Genomic DNA, 14,536 nt, shown 5'->3' with positions numbered 1-14,536 from the left:
CACTTTTATCAAGTTTTTTCGTTATAAATTGGAAAATACATTGATCTGAAGAACATTCTCTCCCTCCTTTTGAAGTTTCTCTTGTAACATTTGTCCAACATGATTCAGAAGTTCATTTTGCCCATTTGAACCAAGAAGAAGAAAATGGGAAGTCCATAACTAAATGCCACCAATGATGCCATTCCTGCAACCATATTTCCAAACCCGAAAATCAGATATAAAAAGTGCAAGGACTAAAATGAAAAAGATTGATCGTAGGTTGATACGATCGAGCTAGCCTTACCGTATGAGACATATCTTGAAAACACTCTTTCCCCTTTTCTTGTTCTGATTGATGATGATGATTCTGCTATCAGGTGTAAAACCATGGAAGACACAACCAACCCACTCCCTGTTTTCTCCCTTACCACTCTCTCACTTAAATCTAGAGAGAGAAACCCTGCAATTCCATTCACAAAATCCTCTGCTACCACCTTCACCCACAAACATATTCCAAGTCCCAGTGTTGCCTTAGCAACATAAGCCACGCCTTGTAAGGAGACATCCCAGTTGACAAGATTCACAGCACAAGCACATCCATATAGTGGAATCCACAAATACCAATCTGTCGAATAGCTATCTATTTAGATCTGTTCGTTTTCCTAACACAATTTCAACCAGTTTATGAAGATAATCTAATTTTTATTGAGCTTTTTTGTTTTCAGATCACAATCAACAGGAAATAACCAAAGACTTTGAAAAGTTTGGATCTTCATTTGGCAGTTTGTTAATTGAAGGATAATAGGAAAAGGGTTTAGAGTACCAGGGTCGTTAAACTGAACAGCTGTGGAATAAGCAAACAGAAACGCCATTAACAGAGAGCAGCAACTGTATAACTTGGATGGTGTTGCCATTTTTCTCTTTTTCTCCAGAGCTTATCCGATCGAACAGCAACTCTTTATGGGTCAACGCCAAACCATAAGTTTTAGTTGTATTTGACATGTCTTAAAGTTCCTTTCATTGGTTGAAAATTAATATCACTCACATGGGTTTGGTGGAAAGTTAAAAACTAATCCATCTTTAAGGTTTTTTAATCAAAGATTAATGGAAAACTGAAGAAAAAAAGTTGAAAGAGCTTAAAATGACTGTTTTTAAGGTTAAATTTTAAGGCAGCCCAAGTAAACTAGATAAGAACATTTCTTTGAGTACTCAAATAATTATGAGTGTTGATTTGAGGAGTGAGAATAAGAACAAATGATGAGGAGGAGGAGGAGTGAGAAAGGAATATGGAAGAGAAGGTGCATGAATAATGAAGGGCATGCAATGGCTTATGATTTGGCAGCAGAAACATTATTCTTTTTGCATGGTCCTTGTCCTGTTTTGTTTGTGCTAAAAGATTCTCTGTGTTTTGTCTATGTTTTGTGACATTTCTGCTTGAAAACCATTGATGAATGAAACAAAAGAAAAGTTGAAGTTGTATGAATTGGAGTAAGAAGAAGGCAGCTGAAGTTGCAGTAAATGTAGCTGTTTTACCAAACCAAAAGCTTTCTGGTTTCTATGCTATGCTGTAAGATGTAACAAAAAGATAATAACAATAGTTACTACATCATTCCACGTTGATTGAAAATGATAAGGAAACATTTCTTAACAGGGTGTGGAAACCTCTTCCAGGTAGATGCATTTTGAAATCGTGAGGCTGACAGAGATACGTAACAAGCCAAAGCGGACAACATTTATTAGAAGTAGGTTTGTGTGGTTACAAATGGTATCAGAGTCAGACACGGGGCGATTTGTCAGTGAAGACGTTAGGCCCCAAGAGGGTGAATTGTGAGATCTCACGTCATTTGGAGAGGGGAACCAAACATTCCTTATAAAGGTGTGGAGATCTCTTTTTAGTAAACGCGTTTTAAAACCATGAGGTTGACGGCTAAAACGGACAATATTTGCTAGTGATGAGTTTAAGTTGTTACAATATTTGACTTATGAATGTCATTCATCTTTCTTTGTTTACCGGTAAAAAAATCAGTAAAAGTTTTCGACGTTTTCAACCCAGACACCAGCATTTCAACATATATAGCTACCTATATCAACGAAATTGAGACGATAAAATTGTCGAGGTAGATAGTGATAGAATTATTTGTGACATACTAGCCATGTGTATGGCTTCAATCAAACGCTTGCAATTATGAATACAGACCTTTATTATTATTTATCGAACAAAGTCACGTTACCGAAACCGATAAAGAAATTTAAAAATGGTTTTGATATATCAAATAAGTTGGAGGAGAAAGGCCATTAATTCCTTTCTTTCCCCATAATGTGGCCCCTTCTACCCATGTACTCTTTTATAATGAAGAGAGTAGGTGGAGACAACATATTAATGTTATCTAAGGGGACACCACTTCTTTAAGTAAAGACCCACTCTAATGAGCACACATGAACATGAACATGAACGTAATAAACGATATTGAATAGGGATCATCATTTATATCATAACCTACCTAAGAAGTTCTAGAAAACGATTGATGTTTAACGATGACATCTACATATTTAAAAAAACTAAGAACAAGAAGAAAAATTTTAACAACAAGATATCACGATACTTATTCGATAAACCATCCCTAAATTAGTACGGATTTTGTGTCAAGCTCAAAACTCACGAACCCACGAAAATGAAAATGAGGAAGCATGGTTGAGCTGAGCTATACGTAAGCTATCAGAGCTGTTAGTTCGGAAAGCTTTATTGCAACCTATACTCTCTACCAAAATATCTTGCACGGGATTTTCAAACCACCCGATGCAGGTTGTAGGCAAGCTTCGAAAAGAGTACGTTGAAAGGAAAGGTTTTGCCAACGAGGCCACGTCCTTTGTAACATTTGGAGTAGTTGCCATTGGCCCATTTTCACTACTCATCCATCTCTCTCAATTATTTCCCCTATATTTATTTATTTATTTATTTATTTTAGTGAAATATTATGATTATATTCATTTAAAACTATTCATTAATTCCATTAAAAACAAAAATAATACCACACTCAATAATTGCACTCAAATTCCATTATAATTCATCATCCACAAAACCTAGAATTCAAAATTAAAAATAAATAAATAAATAAATAACAGGTCAAGAAGCTTTCCCATGACAATGTCTCATACTTTGTCATCTGATCTGTCTGCATGTGGTCATGTTGTCTTCTCTCTCTCTATCTAAACCAAAGACTGAAGAACAAAAAACAAGTGGAAGAGTGAAGAACAGAACAAAACAAGAAAACAAATATCTTCAAGAAGTTTTGAATTCTAAATGGTTGCTTACAATATGGGCCCCAACATGGATTATTCACAAGAGATGTTAAACAAGTTTGATTTTGAAATAAAGAACTCATGCTTTGATTGGAGGAGAGCCTTACGAAATTTGAGCTTTGACAAATGAGGTTGCTTTGGGGAAGATCAGGTTCTTCTCAATTATTTTGAAATTGCTTTGACTTCAAATTATTTCTGTTGAATTTTTTTAATCCAAATCTCAGTTCCATAATTCAATTAGGCCCCACCAACATAATCAAATCGCTTTGGTTTGTTCTTAGTTAATTTATGACACAAACTCTCTAATCTCTTAATCAAAGTGTTTAAACTTGATTATCAAGTTCAACAACTACCACTAACCAGTATAGCTTCCACTGAGAAAAATGGTGTGTTTCTGGGGATGCCCTTTTCCTCTATTATTGAGCTCGCAAATGAGCAATGTTGAGAAGGGCATTTCAGTCACTGTACTGACATTTTGATGCGGAGTGAAAGCGAAGGGGGTTCTTAATTTGGGGCATGCTTAGAATATCCACAGATATAACAAACAAAGCGATGTGGGAATCCAATAAAATTTGAAAAGTAGAATTCGAAATGATGAGGAGGGGCGTGCCTGTTTGATTGATTACTGAGAAAGCTTCTTTGGTGTTTGATTACAGAGCAGAAAAGTTGTGCAAACTAATTCAGAGAGAGACCCACATCGAGATTCAATCATCAAAAGTGAGAAGAAGGCAAATCGGTAAGTGATAAAGTAGAGCCACACCCACACCCACACCCACCGCTTCGTTTCGCTTTTTTCTTTTGTGGGTCTTCTGGTTTTTTCTTTAATTCACAAAGTAAAAGCGTTTCTTCGCTAATTATTCCATTTACAAGGCTTTGTTCGTTGGTTCCCTTGATGCTCGACACCATAGCTTCCTTTTGAATCATATTACTCTGTCCTGGTTTCGAATAAGTGGTGGGTTTTCTCTGGCTTCTTAGGTCTTGATGGTTTCGCATTAGCTGGTGAGTGAATGATCAAATTCAGTACGCGGGTGTTCGAGTTTGTTAGGTTTTCTTACGTGTGAGGCTGCGAATCTCTTGGTGATGCTTTAATGCTTTCGATTCTGGAGCTAATACGAATACTGAGTGTTCTTCTTCCATTTCGCCTTCAGTTTCATATTTCTTATGAATTTAGATCCAATGTCGTCTGATCTGATGTTCTTCAAAGCTTGGAGTCTTTGATTCAGAAAGTAGAAGGCTGTAAGTTCCCATTATCTTGCTTTTCTTTTCTTGAGTAGAAAGCTTTTGCGGCTGTTCTTAGGTGCTCTGTATCTTTTGTTCTTAATGATCCGTTTCCCCATTGTTACACAAGCTGCAGTAAATCAATAAGAATGGCTGAGATAAGGATAAGTAGGTTAGAACAAGGCCAAACCAAGATTAAAAATGTGCCAATTGCTGTAACCCCAGAAGGGTTTTGGTGTTGCCCTTCTCCTGTTGTCTTCCAAAAGACCCTCAAAAATCAAAATCCTCTAAACAAGCCCAAACCTGCCTCCCCACCCCCTAAGATCCCTGTTGAGAAGAAACCGACCCTCGTGACTGATAGAAAGCCGCCAGCGCTCACGAGATCACGGTCGGCTGCTGTTTCTGATGACGACCGAAAAGGCAATGCTGATACTTCTGGCTTTAGTGCTCCAGAGGTTGTACACAGGGTATCACGGCCTAAGGTTGAAAATATGCCAAGGAAAATAGCAATTGAGTTTGGTGAGCCAGGGACTAGTAATATAAAGGTTGTTTTACTCGGGAAGCAAGGATTTTCGGTAAAGTTGAGCGTTCATAAGAACGTATTGATGGATAATAGTACTTTTTTTGCTAATAAACTTTCTGATCAAGAAGGCTCCTCCATGGAAATTGGTGATTGTGAAGATGTTGAAATATTTGTTGAAACTGTGGGATTGATGTACTGCAAAGAAATGAAGCAATGGTTGATGAAGCAAAATGTTTCTCGTGTTCTTCGAATTCTGAAGGTATGGTGCTGATTCTTGTAGTCATTGGATATCATGTTCATAAATTTTAAGGATATTGTTCTTCCTTCTGTGAGAATGTTCTTATGACGTTTTTCATATTGCATTTGATTGTTTGTTTGTGCTGCTTCCTGATTAATGATTAGATTCTGTCTCTTGAAAGCTGTTTAGCTCAATTGTTTTATGCTCCAATCTTTCTTTGTGTTGGAACAATAAACAAAAGTAAAGTGGCCAGCTGATGTTTAGTAGCTATAGTCGAAAGAACGTCATTAGTCTTGCGAGTGGCATGATGAAGTATTGTCACTAGCCTTGAATATTGTGAGATCTCACATCGGTTGGAGAGGGGAACGAAGCATTCTTTATAAAGGTGTGGAAATCTCTCCCCAATAGACGCGTTTTCGGCGATACATAACGGCCCTAAGAGGACAATATCTACTTACAAATGGTATTAGAGCCAAGCATTGGGCGGTGAGCCAGCGAGGACGCTGAGCCCTCAAGGGGTGTGGATTGTGAGATCCCACATCGGTTGGAGAAGGGAACGAAGCATTCCTTATAAGGGTGTGGAAACCTCTCCCTACCAGACGCATTTTAAAAACCGTGAGGCTGATGGTGATACGTGACGGCCTAAAGAAGACAACATTTGTTAGTAGAAAGCTTGAGCTATTACAAATGGCACGTCATTGCTTATACATCTCCCTTGTCTTTTTGAAGAGATCATGTTTTTGTTTCTTGTCATGAATGCTTCAAGTGTGTGTAATGGACATAAAACTTACCAAAAATACTTGTTCTGCAGGTTGCTGAATTTCTTGGTTTTATGTCATGCATGCAATCATGTCTAGAATATTTGGAAGCAGTCCCCTGGGTTGGTGACGAAGAAGAAGAAAAGGTCGTCACGTCCATCCTACGACTTCAAAGAGAGGGCATTGGGGTGAGCCCGGTATTGAAACGAGTGTCTGCAGATGTGTCTAAACCCCATAAAGATACTCTTTCTCATATCATTGAACTTGTTCTTAAAAGCAACGAGGAGCGAGGTCGACGTGAAATGAAACTGGTGGTACTGAGGCTTCTTAGGGAGAACCAAAGCGTCCCGAGCCACGCGAACTCAGCTGACATTTGCAATGAAACTATTTACTCTTCTTGCAGAAGCTGCTTGACATCACTATTGCTATTGTTCCAGAAGGCTACTGAAACAGAGTTTATTGACAAATCAGTAGACAGGAAAGAACCAGTGCTGAAGCAAATTACTCTAGAGGCCGATAACCTTTCGTGGTTGCTCGAGATTTTAGCTGACAGGCAAGCGGCCGATGAGTTTGCGGTAATGTGGTCGAAGCATCAGGAACTAGCAGCCCTCCACGCGAAGCTGCCGATCGTATCTCGCTACCATGTTAGCTGCATAACAGCAAGGCTATTTGTTGGCATTGGCAAAGGAGAGCTGTTACCAGCAAAGGATACACGTAAATTATTATTACATACATGGTTAGAGCCATTAATCAATGATTATAGCTGGTTAAAACATGGTTGTGGGTCGTTTGATCGAAAAGTCGTGGAAGAAGGAATCGGTCGGACGATCCTCACTCTCCCACTTGAGGATCAGCAAAGCATTTTGCTGACTTGGTTGGGCAGTTTTCTGAAGGTTGGAGATAGTTGCCCAAATCTCCAAAGAGCGTTCGAGGTTTGGTGGCGTCGGACCTTCGTACGACCTTACGTCGAGACACAAGGAAGCAACCCAATCACCCCCCAGTTGGAGCCTTGAAGACATGTCACTGTAAGTAAAGATATATGTAATGTTCAAGCAATTCTCTGTGATGAAAAGATGAACAAAACTGGCCAATGGTTGGGCTATGTTAGCTGCTGAGTGTATTGCTTATGGTTTATGTTGAATTAACTTCGAGATTCGTCGAGAACGTTCTCGACGAAGTGAATTGCTCTCTTGTGAGTTAAATTTGCAATGTAATAGCATAAGTTGGATGCATGACCGAGCTACATTTGAGTGTGTTTTATGTATGATTGTTTTTAAAACTGTTCTATCGAGCCGTTCACTTATTTCGTTAAATTGCAATTTTGGTCCTTATAATTTCAAGAATGTTAAAATCCCGTAGGCATTAGTTTCTATAATTTTCGAAATTCTTCCTAAATAGTCCCAATAATATAAATTATTTACGGGGTTTTATCGAACCGTTCATTCATAAACTTTATTAGACTAGCGATATATATATATATATATATATATATATATACATTGAAATCAAAGTAATGCCACGTAAGATACATAACTACCCTTTCCAAGGAAAATATTTTCTAAAAAATGTACGAAACAAAAGAAGTTTGTTAGATACTAATTCAATGCAAATATGAAGACACAAGAAAGGGAAGTGGGCCTGGCTTATTGGTCAGAATTGAATGTAGAGCCCTAATCAAGTTTGGGCCCAGTAGGAGAAATCGTCAGAGATGGGCCCGGCCCAGGTCATCCAGCCCATGTAGGCCCCAAAAAATTATGACAACATAATGATTAAAATTTGAGGAAATTAATGTTAATTTGTTGTCTGGCTGGCTTAGATTCACGTGCCATGTGCGTGCCTCCAATTTTAAATAAGACAAACAAACAATTCTCTTCACTTCAGTTCTTACGATTAATTAAACCGAGACTATTTATAAAAATTGAATTATAATATTTAAAATTACAGATAATAAATTTATAATTTACCCAAAATTTAATTATTCGTAGAAAGTGGTCCTTTAAAATTATTTAATATTTACGTCTCTCCCACACAAAACAATATTTATTTCACATTGAATGAAAACTTAAATTTCTGACCAACCCATATTCCCAAAAAAAAAAAAAAAAAAAAAAAAAAAAAAAAAAAAAAAAAAAAAAAAAAAAAAAAAAANTGGAAGAACAAAGAGATGAAATGTACGAAAGAAAGGAAGAAAAAAACAGTATAGAGAATTAAAGAGAAACAGTAAAAACAGAAACAGGAAGAGACCCACAAAATTTGGTGGTTTGTGTGCTGTGTCTGAGGATGGCTGAATGGTTTTATCCACTGTGTCTGTGTCTGGGTGTGCGGTATTAATGAGTTGAATTTGGGCAAGAAAGTGAGGGAAATGGGCATTGGCTGTTGTATTGTGTAAAGGGATGTTTTATTTGAGGGCTGTGTCTGTGTCTGTGTCTGTCCTGTCCTGTGTGTCGCTGCTTCTTTATTTAAGCTTCCCTACTATGATGCTGTCTTTGTTAACTCACCAAACTAAGCCCTCCTTTGACATCAAAAACATGGTAATAAATACCATCACATCACAATATACAACTAGGGTTTCACAACTTGTAACCCCACAAAACAACTATCCATAGCTGATCAGATGTTTAAAATTTTGTCTTTTTTTCTTTGTGTTTGGATTTAATTGTGGTTTTAAATCCATGAGTAATGACGTTCTTTAAGTGAAGTTGGTGACAGACAAGGGGCGCCAATCCAGCCACGTTTGGGCCAAGGCTGAGAAGTGTCACGATGCAACCTAGGAGGACGGTGCATCATCCAATACACCAAGAGTGTGCATTGAAGATAAGTCGTGGCATATGTAAAATTTGAGAGAACAAGGTGACACGAGTGTCGAAGGCAAGCTCGAAGAGGGGCGAGTAGGACCCTGTGACATAACTTCAGAAGTCAAGGTTTCTATATAAGTTTCGACATGCGACTCGAAGATATATGAAAGATGAAAACTCACCAACGGGTAATGACAATCATCGAAAAGTTCTTGTGTGGTCTAGAATGACTCAATTTTTAACATTCGTCAATGTTTCATAATTTATGTGTTTTTTCTTGTATGTCATCATTTTCATTTGCGTTTTTTTTTTTTTTACCAAAGTAAAATACACCATGTGTTATATAGAATAATTATATATAAAAATAATAATTAACATTTGTAAAACAAAAAGAAACAAAAAGTAAGTGGCAATACAAAGACATATTAGGTAATAGGTTGTTGTTGCTTTGCATAGGATTGTTTTGTGATTTAAGGAAACATATATGAATGGTGGGTTTGGTGACAAATTAAATTGCAAACTATATAATATAAAATAGCAACACACATATATATATATATAACAAATGGAATTTGGTGGCTCAAAACATAACAAATGTAGCTGTCATTGAAAACAACTACCAAATTGGAAAACCCCTTTCAAAGGGAAAAGAAAAACTAACTGTTGCAAGTGTTCATGGGTATCTTCTTTATATGTTTTGTCTTTTGAATGTGACAACTATCTTGTTTCTTATGTATTTATAGTTATAATATGTTTTTATGTTTAAATTCTGATTAAATTTTTAGAGAGGCGAACGAAACATTCCTTATAAGAGTGTGGATAGACGCGTTTTAAAATGTGAGGCTGATGACGCTACGTGACAGGCCAAAGCGAACAATATCGGTTAGCGGTGAGTTTAGGCTGTTACAAATGGTATCAGAGTCAGACACCAAGCAGTGTGCCAGTGAGGACGTTGGGTCCCAATTAGGGGTGGATTGTGAGATCCTACATCGGCTGAAGAGGGAAACAAGAAGCATCCCTTATAAGAGTGCAGAAACACTTTCCTAATAAACGTGTTTTAAACCCATGAATCTGAGCGATGGTTTAAATTAAATCTCTTCCGGTAGGTTTCTAACATGCGACCAATGGAGAATCAGCTTAAATGACTCTATCGTAAGTGGTTTGCTTCCTTACAGTAGTGGTTCGGTTTTTCTTATGGAAGCTCGTGAGTCTAAACAACCTCGAGATGATAGTGACGGGAAGAAGAACTCATATATGATTATCTAGAGGCAGAAAAGTATAGATATAAAACTAAAAATAATATAGAAATAAATATTAAGAAAAACTTACTATACAATTAACAATAATGTAATCAACCCCACAAAACAAAGCTCTAATTACACAAATGAAGCTTTGTACGTACAATAGAGATTCGACCATTATACATTAATTAATTTTTCTATTAAAAGAGGCAAAAATAAAAATAAAAATAAAAATAAAAATAAAAATGGGTGATTATATTTTGATTTGTTGATCATTATCCATATAATGGGCGGGAAGGTCTAATTAATTTCTAAGAGTGACCAAAGTCTCGGAGCGAGAAAGAAGGGTTATCCATAGTGGCGGCGGAAGTGTTACCGGCGTGGCGGAGACCTAAAGTGAGTGACACGTCACCGGTTGTCGTACCACTAGTTCCAAACCTTATAAGTGTTGGACCATTACTTACGTCAGTCGCTGCTCTGGCATCCTCAGACATGGTCCCATAATGTTGTCCGCTTCCATGTCGCCACACATCATGCAGCTCCGAGAATTGATCATGGGTCGCCGTGAACCCCGCCGCACCTTCCTCTGCAATGGTGGTAGACGGCGGTGGAATGGAGGAAGTGGTGGCGGTGGTGGGAGTTGGATTTTGTGCATTTATGGCACTGTTTTGGATCTTATTGTCTGTGGTGTCGTCGTCGTCGTCTTTTGATGGCTGTTGTTGATGAGAGTGATCTGTTTCGTCCTTGCCTTCAATTTGGTACATTTCTTCTACCATGGGTTTCCACAAACGAACTCTTGCATTAATGAACCAATTTGAAACCTATAAAACAAAACAAAACAAACAAACAAACAACAATTATATCATTTTTTTTTTTTTAAGGATTTTGTCATGTTTTGTATCATATTCTTGGGTTTGCTCTTCATTTCTCCAAAAGGCATGAACCAATGGAGATGTATTTTTACTTATTTAACGAGTTTCCTCTCCCAACAATCCTTCACTAAAACAAAGTACACCATAGAGCCTCCATTGAGGCCAAGCCCTCGAACAAAGTACACTTTTTGTTCGATGTTTGAGTCACTTTTGACTACACTTTCGAGGCTCACAGTACCCTTTGTTCGAAACTTGAGAATTCTATTAACATGGCTAAGTTAAGGGCATGACTCTAATACCATATTAGGAATCACGACTCTCCACAATGGTATGATATTGTCCACCTTAAGCAGAAGCTCTCATAACTTTACTCGTGCCAATGAAGATGTATTCATTACCTATAAACTCATGATCATTCCTCTAATTACCAAAATGTAGGACTCCATCCCAACTATTCGGTCCTAGAGAATAATGTCTTGTCTCACCCCATAAGGTTATGGAGGAGAGAGAAAGAGAAAGAGAGAGGGAAAAAGCAAAGTTTGAATTTTTCGAATTTGATGGACATTATGAGTAAGAAACTTGTTTGTTTCTTCCATTCCTCTGTATGTGGCTAATGGGTTTGGTGTGTAAAGGAGTGCTGTGCAAATGCAGGTTAAAAAGTAGAGAAAGAGAAAGGAAAAGGGCATAGGAACCTGATTTCTGGACAAACCAGTCTGCCGAGCTAACAGGAGCTTGTCTGCGTCGCTTGGGTACCTGAACAAAAACCACACCATCAAATCACAATCAAACCCCTCCTTTCTTTTACATTCCCATCGCTCTATCCCCTCAAAACCCTATTCCTTTCCCTCCTAATAAGCCCTGATTTAACATCTCACGCTGATGCAAGGACGCTGCACCACTATTCCTTTCAATCACTCATAATTAACCCCAAAAAAAACCAAACTTTTTGGTGTAATCAATGACAAATCCATAAAAGATGCAAACTTTGAACAATAATTTGCGAATCATGAAAAGGGGTAGCTCAAAAAAGTGCAATAATACGTACGGGTGAAGAAAATGCTCGAACAGCCAAGCTCTAAGGATGTTGACAGATCGTTCAGGGAGGCCACGCTGTGGCCTCCAAGCTTCTTGTTCCATCATACCCATTTGATGGAAAGCCCTTTGCTGGCGGAGGCTTTGTTCCAGCAGCTTCAATCTTGGTGTCTCTCCTTTAGTTATTCCCGAGCCTCCATTCCCACCTTTCTCCCCCAATGCCTCGTAGCTCTGCTTTAACTGCTCGGTTATGGCGTCTTTTAAGCACCGGAAGTGTCTAGACATCGCCTTCTGCGTTAGCGTTGTGTATGGCGCTGCTGCTCCGAACCCCATCACCAAGTCAAATGAGTTCACCACCATTTGCATTTGCTCGCGGTATAAGTTGTACCTGCGTTCGACCTGGATGGATGGTTAAGATTTAACTCTGGTTTAGTTTTTTAATTATTTTATGTTTGTTTTAAAATTTAAATTTAGAATAACATAATCCTTGGTGTTTCTCGCCATTGTTTCTTCTCCAAATACAGCCAAATTGACAGCCAAATTCATGTATTTTGGGTCAACTTTTATATATACTATTTGATATTGTTGGTTCGTAAGCCAAAGATTTTAAGTTGCAAATGGATATACATCTTTACAAAGTGGGTATCAATTAAATCTTGTATAAGAAAAAAAAATTAAAATTAAATCTTTTGAAATCTAACCCTACCAACCTGGTCGTTGTGTTAGCTTGTGGAAAATCATTGATGATCAGCCGGCTTTTCAAGTAATTAACAAATACCCAGAAATTAATTCATAAAAAGATTAAATTTTTTGTAGTTTTTGACTCATGAGATTAAGAAAGAGGTGAAATTTAGAGGAGAGAGAGAGAGAGAGAAGAGAGAGAAATTCTTGCCTCATCAAGCATGGATAATAGTTTGACCTTCCTCCGCTGATGCTCAATTCTATCAGTAGCCGATAAGGGAGGATGATCCTTTGAGGACGACGAAGACGCGCCACCGCCACTGCCGCCTGCGGCGGTTTCGGGATTGTTGTGGCTTTGCTTCATATTGGACTTGTTTTTCTTGAGCTGAACCCGACCAACGCTGCAAAATTCCTCGAGCAATTCTTGAGCGGCTTTGACATATTTTGAATTCCTCAAAAGATTTACAACTCCCAAAGAAGACCCAAATCCAATTTGAACTTGATGGTTTGGATTCATTTGAAAGCTATGAGGAGAATTCTCTGAATTATTCCTAAAAGAATATTGCAAAATTGAGGAGTTTGATCCATTTCCTCCTCCGCCATGGACTTGATTATTGTTGTTGTTGTAATTATACAACATCCCACCATCTCTAATTCGCAATTCATCCGCTTTTGCACCGGCTCCGACGTCCTCCAAGTGTTGTAACGACGACGAGTGAAGCGAGAGCGAAAGCCCTTGATTTTCAGCAACGGCGAATTGGCCAAACCCCGTCTGATCTCCAACGCCGCCACTTTCGAAACCCTGAAGAGAACCCGACGGTAGATTCGGGAGGAGCATGTGGAGAGTGGAGGAGGTAGAAGGTGGCGAGGGCGATCGCGGTGGTGGTGGCGGAGGAGGGTTCATCAAGAAAAGCTGCATGGCGGAAGCCGAGTTGGGTTGGCGTAAAGTTCGAAAATTGTCGGAGAATTCAACGGAGGCGGGAGCAGCGGAGGGAGTTGGAGGGTAATTGAACATGTCTGATAACATGGTCCCCTCAGTAGGTGAGGTAGCATAGACATGGTGAAGATGCTGTTGGTGATGGTGATGGTGATGGTGGAGATGTTCGTCGATTCCCGCCACCGTAGGCGGTGGCGGAGGTAGTGGATCGGAGGAGAAGGAGTCGACTCGAAGCTTATCACGACGGATCTGGTGAGGGAGAGAGGGGGAATTGGATTTGTCTAAGGGATTAGAGAAGGCTAAGATTCCTTGATGAGGATGATAATCGTGGGACATAGAAGAATTGGCACAATTGGTTGGCTTATTAGACAAAATTAAAGGACCTTTAGCGATTCCCATATCACATAACAATCGTTCTTGTTCTTGTTCTTGTTCTTCATCGGATCGAGAACTCGAACTCCATATATTATAATCCGACCTGCAAAACCAACAAAAAAAAAGAAAAAAAAAGGGAAAAAGTACCTGGATCTGTGTGTTGAGTGAGGGGAAAAGAAATTAAAAGAGAAGGGTTTGGATGTTGTAATTTGGTTGAGTATAGAAAGGGAAGAATTTGGAGTGTTTGAGAGTTTCTTGTTTTGGGTTTTGGGTATACAGAAAAAAGGAAGACACTCAAATCTCTCTCTAAACAACAAAAAAGAAAGAGGGAATCAAACAGGAGAGAGAAAGAGGGGGCTGTGTTCTTCATCGTCACTTTTCATATTTATTTTTTATTTTATTTTTTTTATTTTTCTGCTCCATTTGTCTCTTTTGAATTTTTGTTTATTTGTTTATTTTAATTTGAGGAAGACGTAAGAGAGAGAAAGATAGAGAGAGAGGTAATAAAAATTTGTGAAATTTTAACATTCCCTTTTTTTTTTTGGAGTGTAATGATCTGGAACAATAAATTAGAATAGAATTAATTT

The 14,536-nt window shown here is 38.3% G+C and overlaps 3 protein-coding genes across 5 annotated transcripts; 1 reads left to right on the top strand and 2 right to left on the bottom strand.

Moving 5' to 3' along the window:
• Positions 1-10: 10 nt before the first annotated feature.
• Positions 11-994, bottom strand: LOC111781274. The gene is made up of 3 exons (XM_023661778.1): positions 803-994; positions 284-604; positions 11-184 (listed from the first exon to the last, which is right to left on the bottom strand). The coding sequence occupies exons 1-3, from the start codon at positions 891-893 to the stop codon at positions 105-107; spliced, it is 492 nt and encodes a 163-aa protein (XP_023517546.1). The 5' UTR covers positions 894-994; the 3' UTR covers positions 11-104.
• A 2,549-nt stretch (positions 995-3,543) lies between these two features.
• LOC111781455 (BTB/POZ domain-containing protein At3g50780-like) lies at positions 3,544-7,316 on the top strand. 3 transcript variants are annotated; one of them, XM_023662042.1, is made up of 3 exons: positions 3,544-4,015; positions 4,255-5,279; positions 6,070-7,316. In XM_023662042.1, the coding sequence occupies exons 2-3, from the start codon at positions 4,647-4,649 to the stop codon at positions 7,027-7,029; spliced, it is 1,593 nt and encodes a 530-aa protein (XP_023517810.1). In that variant the 5' UTR covers positions 3,544-4,015; positions 4,255-4,646; the 3' UTR covers positions 7,030-7,316. The 3 variants fall into 3 exon arrangements, with proteins under 3 accessions (XP_023517810.1, XP_023517811.1, XP_023517809.1); XM_023662043.1 differs by having other exon boundaries at positions 4,150-5,279; XM_023662041.1 differs by having other exon boundaries at positions 3,544-5,279.
• Positions 7,317-10,119: 2,803 nt separating this feature from the next.
• On the bottom strand, positions 10,120-14,303 carry LOC111781946 (BEL1-like homeodomain protein 4). The gene is made up of 4 exons (XM_023662690.1): positions 12,849-14,303; positions 11,970-12,355; positions 11,617-11,677; positions 10,120-10,873 (listed from the first exon to the last, which is right to left on the bottom strand). Exons 1-4 carry the CDS (start codon positions 13,971-13,973, stop codon positions 10,364-10,366), a joined length of 2,082 nt encoding a protein of 693 aa, XP_023518458.1. The 5' UTR covers positions 13,974-14,303; the 3' UTR covers positions 10,120-10,363.
• Between the last annotated feature and the right edge of the window lie 233 nt (positions 14,304-14,536).

Source organism: Cucurbita pepo, chromosome LG19, assembly GCF_002806865.2.
Source record: "Cucurbita pepo subsp. pepo cultivar mu-cu-16 chromosome LG19, ASM280686v2, whole genome shotgun sequence".
In the NCBI taxonomy this organism is placed as follows: domain Eukaryota; kingdom Viridiplantae; phylum Streptophyta; class Magnoliopsida; order Cucurbitales; family Cucurbitaceae; genus Cucurbita; species Cucurbita pepo.
The sequence above is the reverse complement of the archived record's forward strand: the minus strand, read 5'-3'. Positions and strand labels throughout refer to the sequence as shown.